General features: G+C 31.4%; 1 protein-coding gene across 1 annotated transcript in view; it reads left to right on the top strand.

The window, feature by feature from the left end:
• LOC136027946 (actin-binding protein IPP-like) overlaps window positions 1-1246 on the top strand; it is a 67411-nt gene extending 66165 nt beyond the window's left edge. The window contains exon 10 of the mRNA XM_065705417.1: window positions 537-1246. Within this exon, the coding sequence (XP_065561489.1) occupies window positions 537-767 (231 nt within the window). The 3' untranslated portion in view covers window positions 768-1246. The remainder of the gene's footprint in view (window positions 1-536) is intronic.
• The last annotated feature ends 8203 nt before the right edge of the window (window positions 1247-9449 follow it).

Raw genomic sequence — 9449 nt, forward strand, 5'->3', positions numbered from 1 at the left:
AAGTGCCCCCATCAACTAGGTGTTGGGGTGACGAAGGGCCACCCCAACAGCTAGTATTATATATAAAAATCCAATTAGAATGAAAAGTATATTTTTTTTGGGAGGGGGAGTGCAGGTTTCTCTGATGACTCTGATGACAAACGTCAGATTTTCGTAGATGAGGGTTAGGACGGATCATAAAAAATTTTGGAAGATTTACACAGAACCAAGTTGATTGATCTTCTGAGGATTTTTATTTGACAATTTAAATAGCTTTATGGAAATTTCACGATGCCGATTAGTCATTTTATAAGCTCATCAGTATATAGAAATGTCACTAAGTATATTATTCTTTTAATAAACGCATAAGTATACATACAAAATCATTAACTTTTTTTTTACCAATGTAGTTTAAAACCAAATCAAAAAGGTATTTTACGTGTCATATCTTTCCTTTTTTTTTTTTTTTTTTTTTTTTTGAAGAAAATAATTGGTTTTTTAACTTAGCCATTCGTTCTGTACAATTCCGCATTTTTAAGTTCTTTCCTCTATTTCAGAATAAATGGGAAGAAATGCCATCTATGTCTGTTGGTCGGTCTAGTCCAGCTGTTGCAGTTTCAAACGGTCTTTTGTATGTCATTGGAGGGGATCAAACCCTCGAAGTCAATTTTTATCGTGCTCAGATCACAGTTTCTGATGTTGAAGTCTATGACCCCTATACGGGACAGTGGAGTTTTGCTCCACCCCTACCTGATTCAAGAAGTGAAGCTGGGGCTGTTGTTGCATAAGTAGAGGGCACAAGGGGCAATGTTATAAATCCCCTTATATGATTTTCGTGGTTCTCTGACACCTATGGTTTTGGTAATTTGAAACCCTAACTGTAATGGATTCTATTTTTTGTTTTTTTTTTCGTTGTCTAGTCTCCTATCAACTCACGCTGTACGAAAGTTGCATTCTTGTTTAAAATCAACGAGGTTGATCTGATTGTACTTAGAGAAAGTTAACGGCAAATTTAGGAAAAGCAGTTTCAATCTCTTTTATTATCAGTTAATTATTTGGAGAAGCGCGAAAAAACAATCAGTTAGTCATTGGAGAATTACGAAAAATCCCCTGTTCATATCTCTAAGATTCACACTTATGTGTTTTGAATGCAAAACGTTTCACGCGTTTTTTAGCTTGCAGAAAAATCTCTCTTATCGTAACGTATTTTTTTTATTGGCGCATATCGTGTGTTTGAAAATATTTCTATCAACTGACTAACTAGAGCAAAAAATAGAAACACCTGTTGATGTCCTAAACATTCACACTGATGTATTTGTTAATGTAAAGCGTTTTAAGCGTATTTCGCTAGCGGTGAAATTTCTCTCATGCGTAACTTTATTTTATTGGCACATGTCGTGTGTTTAAAATATTTCTATCAACTGACTAACTAGAGCAAAAAATAGAAATACCCGTTGATGTCCTAAGCATTCACACTGATGTATTTGTTAATGTAAAGCGTTCACCCGGTTTTTCGCTAAATTTCTCTTATGCGTAACTTTTTTTCTATAGACGCATGTGTTTAGAAATATTTCTATGCATGGGCTAACTGGAGCAAAAAGAAAACTTAGTACCTTTTATAGAGACCTAATTCTGGGTTTGAATAAGTTTTATGTGGAACCAAAACTTAACAACATCCAAATTAAAGAACTAAACATAAAAAAGAACCTGATAATTTTCTAATCTACTTTGGAGTTTTTTATAATAATTTTTGGGAAACGAGGATTTTATGTTATGTAAAAGATCAATGGGTACAGCAATAGTTGAAAGCATTGTCTCTGTTAAAACTGAAGAGAAAAGTGACTTTTTTATAATGTTATAAAAATTAAAAAATACCTTTTATTATTAATTAATCATGAGAAGAGACAGTTATAAATTGTATGGGAAGACATAATAATCAAAATAAATTTACCTAAACGGGTAAATATAGTCAAATATTTATTTTCTGGCCTTGCCTGAAAGATTAGGTGAATTATGCAAGTTACCGAACCTGCTATAACGTACAAGGTTAAGAAAACGATTAACAAGTTGTTAAACAAAAATATCGAAATAATCTAAAAAAAAGTCTGAAAAAAAATTCTATCTTTCAGCCAGGGTTTTCATCTTAGTTGAGCTCCATTGACATTTTTCCTCTTTTTTTCCTTTTTTTGTCATTTGATTGGCCTACTATAAATTTGTGGTTTTTATGTAAAGAACAGGCATCGTCCATCAAGGCGTCAAAATTCTTTGAAGTACTAATAATATAATAGTATTTTTTCTACCTCCGGACCCATTTTCAGTTTATTCGAGCTTAAAAACCTTTATTTTCTTTCACTTTAGGTTGTATCAAAACTATGAAGTTGTTTGGGTATAACTTTTTTGTCAGCGTTGTCTCGTTGAAATTTGGAAATAAATAAGTACATCAAATTTGTTGGATAAGAAGCTATTTGTCCATAAAACGTCAAGCATTAATAATCTGTTGATTCCTAACGACACCTCTAAAGTAAGGCTGTATCTTCTTAAACTGTTTGCTGCCATTTGTTTTTTGCGTAATTTTTGCGTTTTTTAAATTTGAGGCCCGCTAGAAAGAAAACTAACTGCATATGAAGGTCTTTTTCTATTACAAATTGAAGTTGAATTGAATTTGTAGTTTTTGTGCACGAAGCATATAACACGTATCTTGTTTATCCAGGCGTGAAATACCAAGGGCAATGAAACTGAAATCTTGTTGTTGGGATTGATTAATTGGAATTTTTATTAATTTTACTTTGTTAGTTAATTAATTTAATTGATTTTAATTAAACAATTAACTTGGAATTAGTTGAAATTTCGAAATATGTTTCCAAAAAATTGAAAAACAGGAACCTCAATTTTTATTGCAAAAGACTCCCGTATACAGTTACACAGTTTTTGGTAGAAAAGGATGCGCGTAAATTAAAATGGTATCAAGCATTTTCAGAAGGATTAGCTTTCATTTGAAGGTATATTAGTCGTTGGAAACTGACATATTGTTAAATGCTTGAATTTTTACGGATGAAAAGCGTTGCCAAATCGAAGTTTTTTATTTATTTTTACAGTTCAGTGTGGCAACACCGACGAAATTTTTATACAGAACCATGATATAAAATCGATTGTTTTTATGTATGAATTGACCTAAGATGGATCCAGGGACAGACAGTGCTTTTATTTTCACGTACTTTGTACTTCCTCTAAGTGAAACCTTTAGCCTATCCGTTGGACTGGCCAACATACGAATACCTGACTGCTTTGTACGTCAAAACTAGTTTGGCAAAAAATTCAAATTCTATGAACATGACGGTTTGCTGCAAATTTTCGTAATGCTTCAGCACAAACAATAAACGTTTTATGTTGGAATTTTTTTTTTTAATTTTTTTTTTCTTTTTTTGTTAGGTATTTTGTTTTTAGATTTATTTTGTTTTAGATTATTTTTATATTATATGTATTTTTATTTCTTATTTTGAATCCCAAATCTACCTGTTTTTTTTCTTAGTTGGCAACGCTCTGACTTCATGTCGGCCCGCTCTGCGATTTATCCTCCTTCGTGAAACATTAATTTATTCTGTGCAAGACAAAAAACATCTCTGTGAACCTAGGTCGGAATAAAAAAAAAAACCTCTCTCTTATGGTTTGTTATACAAAGTATATTTCTAGCCTCTTTGTATGCTTTGTTCAGGCATTAACAAAAAGAAGAAAAAAGCCAAAAACTGTCAGAAAATATTAGACGGCGTTAAATAAATGTATGTTTTGTTAAACTTGAAACCCTGTTCCATTTAATTAATTTATATTAATGTAGGGTATAAGACAACTTTATTCAGTCTGGGATTGACTCTATTGTGGAAAGCATGATGATTGGAAAATTGACGGTTGTGGTTTATTGATTTAGCCCATTGTCTTGTTTTTTACTTATAGACTCGATTCTCTATTGAAAAGGAATTATCAAGGTAAATTTTCTTTTCTGTGGGATGGGGAGGGGTTTTCTGAGGGGAGGAGGGTAATTAATACGGGGGAGGGGGTTTCGCGAAGGAAATTAATTGAACTTCCTTTCTTTGATATTGCAGAAACGCTTGACTTGCAAGATAATTTTATGTAAATAGTAATCAAAGTCTGAATAGTATTTCAGTTGGAAGGTGATGTGGCGTAAACAAATTATATTTTAATATTGTGATGAGATTTCTTTGATTTTTGGTGTTTCTAGAATAGAAAACGCTTTTTCGACAAACATTCGTCAGTGTTTAGAGACAGAAGAGCTTGTAAATGAGACTTACAGAGATTTTACGATTTGAGTTGATTGCTGAAAGTTTCATCCACCTGATTCTCCAATTTTCTTTAACGTATAGAAGAACCTATATTGTGTTTTAAGAGATAATAGAAGAAAACATAATTATTTTGTCTGAACTAAGCATAAAGAATTACTTTTTATTCTGTTTATTTACTATTTTACCCTTAATTCCTGTATTTTATACATTTATTTTTATATGTGGACCCACGAAGGAGTGATTCTCCACCTGATTAGATCCACCTGATTCTCCAATTTTCTTTAATGTATAGAAGAACCTATATTGTGTTTTTAAAAGATAATAGAAGAAAACATAATTTTTTGTCTGAACTAATCATAAAGAATTACTTTTTATTCTGTTTATTTACTATTTTACCCTTAATTCCTGTACTTTATACATTTGTTTTTATATGTGGACCCACGAAGGAGTGTCTGGCTGCCTTTACCAAAGAATACCACCAGTGTTAACTATCAGCTTCTTTTTTAGCTTCAAGGGTTTTAAAACTATAAGAACTGTGTAACTGTAACTACGGGAAACTTCAAATCTGCTATGTTTTACTGGGAAGATAGTTTTCTCCACTCTACTTGGAAAATCCAATTTTAAAATTAGATTTATTTTTTGAAACTTGTCTAATTTTTTTGCGGCATTTATTTTCACTTAAAATTATTTTACTAATTTTATTAATTATTATTTTACAAATTATTATTGTTACTAATTATTATTATTGTTTCTAATCATTATTAGTAATAATAATAATAATTATTATAATTTAATATATTATTATATTATAATAATAATTATTATTATTATAATATAACATTATAATATAATAATTAATATTAATATAATAATAATAATAACTATTAATTATCATTATTACTTAAAAATTATTTTACGATCCTTAGTGTCGGCTGACAATCTCCAAGACATAGCCTTCGCCTGAAAGACAAGTTGATCGAATTCGACAAACTTGGTAAAAGTGATTAAAGACTTGAGAGCAATGTTTAATTAGAGTAAAGCCAGGATAAATAGTCTCTTTGAGAGGTTAAACTGGCTTAAATTTTTCAAAGTTTTATAAAAATAATTAATTTCACTTCTTGATGATAATCTATCATCCATACTAGGGGAGGTCTAAGGTAGATAGCGTTAGAGTTATCTTTAGCCGTTTCTCTTCAGATTTGTCGGCGAGTTTCACAATAAAAGGAGATGGCACCACAGGGAATTCCCAAAGCGGCCGAATTACTCAAATAATAATTTATTTGAACTAATCTTTTGTGATTTCTGTGCAGGTATGCTAGAATACTTTTAGGGACTACCTTTTCCGACTCTATCTAATTGAAAAAATTACACTTTCTCAGGATGTATGTTTATAAAAACGGAGCATCTCCATCCCCGTTGCAAAATGGGGGAAATGGGGGAATGTTTTTTCTAAAATTTTCATGCAAGTATGTGTTGGCTTTTCGTCGTTTTTTTAGATCTTTTATTGGCGGCACACAAACTAAAAAAGTGGATAGTAGACGAGATAGGGTAATTCCTTAATGTATCGTATAACTTAGCATCATGGAATAACCTGCGTTGTAAAATCCACCGAAGTCTTTCAGGGTATGCCCCATGAAAGTCAGCCAAATACTGTTTCCTTTATTTACCAAGAAAACATCCCACTTCATTATTTTCAAGATAAAAGAATGTTAAAGTTATGTTTTATAATAAGTTTGTTTTTCGGGATAGGGCCTTTGGAAGCCCCCCAAGCAACTTTCTTTAACTCACATGTAAATATGCTGTCTCGGTCTTTGAAAGGGAAAAAGAAAAGCTAAATACTTTACCCATACTCATTTATTTTTATGGTAAAACCTCTTATTCAAATATTTGACCCCCAATTTGCCGTGCAGTTTGAATAGTTTTAAAACCCTGATCTAGTTAGTGTTATTTTTCCCAAGGTAAAAAGAGCGTATATGTTTAAATTTGTATCTGAATTGTGTTTAAGTGAATGCAGTTCCGTTCATAAGGGTGCTTACACACTACGACGTAGAACCATACACACCAGCATAATTCATGACTATGTTACGTAATTTAATCCTGTGGAACAAGTTTGTGTCTGTAATATAGGAAGTACTAAGAAAACTTACGGATATATCGGGTAGAGAGAATAGCACCGGCTAGTGCTCGAGTTCTGAATGTAATTTTATGATACACAAGTTTATGCTGCGTTACGGAAAAGTTAATTTAGCATCAAAAAAGTCAAATTTATGGATGAGTAAATTAATCATATGTTATATGATTAATGTAATATAATTATAAAACGTTATATAGTCATATTTTGTTAACAAATGTATTATATAATATTAATTATTTAATTAGAAAATTTTCCTAGAAAGACCTTTTCAGTACGAGACGTCACATGATTTAACCTCACACGGCATACATATTCATACCTCACATTTTTATACCCCTCCTAATTTATACCTCACATGTTGAAACTAATCATTTATTTATACCTTACCTAGCTTTCAGGGAGAGCGAAAGCCTCTTTGTACACAAACTTTCTGTTTTAAGTTGAATCTTGAGTCAGATTTAAGGCGAATCTTTTTATCCGTAGTTATCACTTCTCAATTAGTCCAGTATTTCTTATCAAATGTCGTTAAAATGTGTAGCATTAAATCAAAATAAGAACGACAAACTGTATACTCTTTAATCGAAGTGAGTTCAATGGGATTATCAATAAAATAGAAAAAGGAATATAGCCCAGACTCTACAAACTTTTGCCCCAAGACTATAGTTAACATATAAGAAAGGAATCTAAGGCTATTGTTGGCAAAAGAAAATCATCAGCGCCATCTAGCGTTTGGTGACGCTTAGGGCATTTTTTTTTTTAGCCTTGTAATCGTTTTTCTGGTAGGAACTGAGATCAGACACTTTTCACCAGCTGAAAAAATTGAATTTATTATTCTTATTGTTGCACTAAAAAAATTCCAAATCCTAGATGGGGTTGAGTTTTTTTTTGACATTGGTGTCAGTTTCTACCCTTCCATACTCTTTGGTTTTGCCATTAGTGTCATGTTCCCACTGCAAGTTTCGCTATATTATTTTTCTTTTCTATGCTTTTGATATACCAACAAAAGACAAAAATTGTTCTCCTGCTTCATAGTTAAGATTCATTTCTATCCATCAACTAAATAAAAATTTTTGAAATTCGGTGTACAGGGCCTTGAAAAAACTATAATTTTAATTTGTTTAGGAAGTTTAGATTATTCTCGGAGAAACAGTGTATGTGATATCACACATTTTGGCTGGTTGAATCTAAGAATAATGGATTCATTGGTACAAATATGATAAATCTAATGTGATATATAAAGAAAGATGTTAATGTGGATCCTCGAATAATCTTTTTTGTTGTGAAGCAAGGGTGAATCCAGGATTTTGCTCTGGGGGGGGGGGAGGTACAAAAAAAAACTTTGAAACTGTTTAAAATGATTTGTTTTACTTTCTTATGCATTAGGCACAAATCTGGGGCGGTTCATGGGTCAAGTGAATCCAATACTACATATTAAATATCTGGTTAGTTCAATTTGCTACCAGTGGCTTACCGTAAAATTACTTTTTTCAAAGTTGACTTTAACCTGTAGTCAAGCTGAATTTTCAAATTTTGAAGTCATGGTCGTAATTCTAAGACTTTTTTAGCAAGATTGCTTTCATAATTTTTCAGAAACCATACAAAAGCAGAGGAGGTAGAAGGTTAATTTCTTGAATTGTGGCGTTATTTGTAAATTGTGGAAATCCGACCGTGAATTTGGCAGAATCTGGCCTCTATTCGTTATTACCCCAGTATTTTTTTTTCTAATTTAATTTTTTCCTTTGTTCCTTTTTAATCGTAATTCTTTAATCTAAAAAAAAGTGGAACTGTACAGGGATAGAATATATAAACTCCCTAAAATAGATTTTAGGAATAATGAAAATCAATAGCAATAATAAAGCCAATTCAAAAAAATAGCGACTGTTACTTCAGAGTGAACACATTTAAATGTAAAGATGTGTTGCAATAAAGGCACACTTAAAGTAAAGAAAAAAGATGGGCAAAAGGAATTGTAATCAACTTTAAACAAAGATTACTAGATAATCCTGTTTCCTCCCGTTTGATCATTCTGTAAAAAAAATTGTAAAAAAAAACCCATTAAACTAATGGTTCTTGACTCATTAAATTATACATTTTTTTGCGAAGGAAACAAACAAAATTGCTTGAAAATTTCTCTCAGTCGATGACAAAAATAGTGTGGATTTTGACTTCATTTATTAGGTTTGATTTTACTCCTTATTTTTACAATTTTGCTGTTAATTTTAAAAGTTTTATTTTTATACTTTTTTTCAGTTTTACAATCTATTTATTGTTAATTTAATTTGTTACGAACTAATTTTTCAATTTAGAGGAATGTGCAATCTTAATTTAGACTGTATATACGCTCTTTTTATCTAATTGTACGAAGTATGAATAATTGTATTTACGTGCGAATGTTTTTTTTTTATCGTAATTGTGGATTTTGTGCTTAGTGAACCAGTGGCTGTTATATGAAGAATCTATTTTGTAATTGAAAGTTGTACGCTTGAAAATAGACTCAAATTCAAATTTGTTTTAGCGTAGCACAACGCTGCTGCTGAGGAGAATAAGGAACTTCTAAGGGTTTGATTTAGACACAAGGGTGTCTAAACCATATTTAGACACATGGGTGTACATAGCTTCTTGTCTAAGGAAGGGGGGAAGCAGATCCTGTGATGAAGGGCAAGGAGGAGCTGAAGTTATATTTGCAGTTCACAAAACCTTACATTGCCAGAGAGTTCTATCATACCTATGAAACCTTTATTAATAAGTAATCACCAAAAATCGTAAATCATCAATAAGCTTCAGCCTTAATCTTCTTGGATTTGAGATAAATCTTTCCAAGGCATTATGGATAATGTCTTCTTGTTTGACTTTTATTCTGTAATTCCAGCTGTTTATTTCAAGCTTTTTCAACCATCTACTTTTAAACGACTGCTTTTTTAGCTATCTACCTTTTTTCAACCGCTTTTTCAACCATCTACTTTTAAACAACTGCTTTTTTAGCTATCTACCTTTGTTCAACCATTTACATTTAAACAACTGTTTTTTAGCTATCTACCTTT

This window comes from Artemia franciscana, chromosome 6 (assembly GCF_032884065.1).
Source record: "Artemia franciscana chromosome 6, ASM3288406v1, whole genome shotgun sequence".
Classification (NCBI taxonomy): Eukaryota; Metazoa; Arthropoda; class Branchiopoda; order Anostraca; family Artemiidae; genus Artemia; species Artemia franciscana.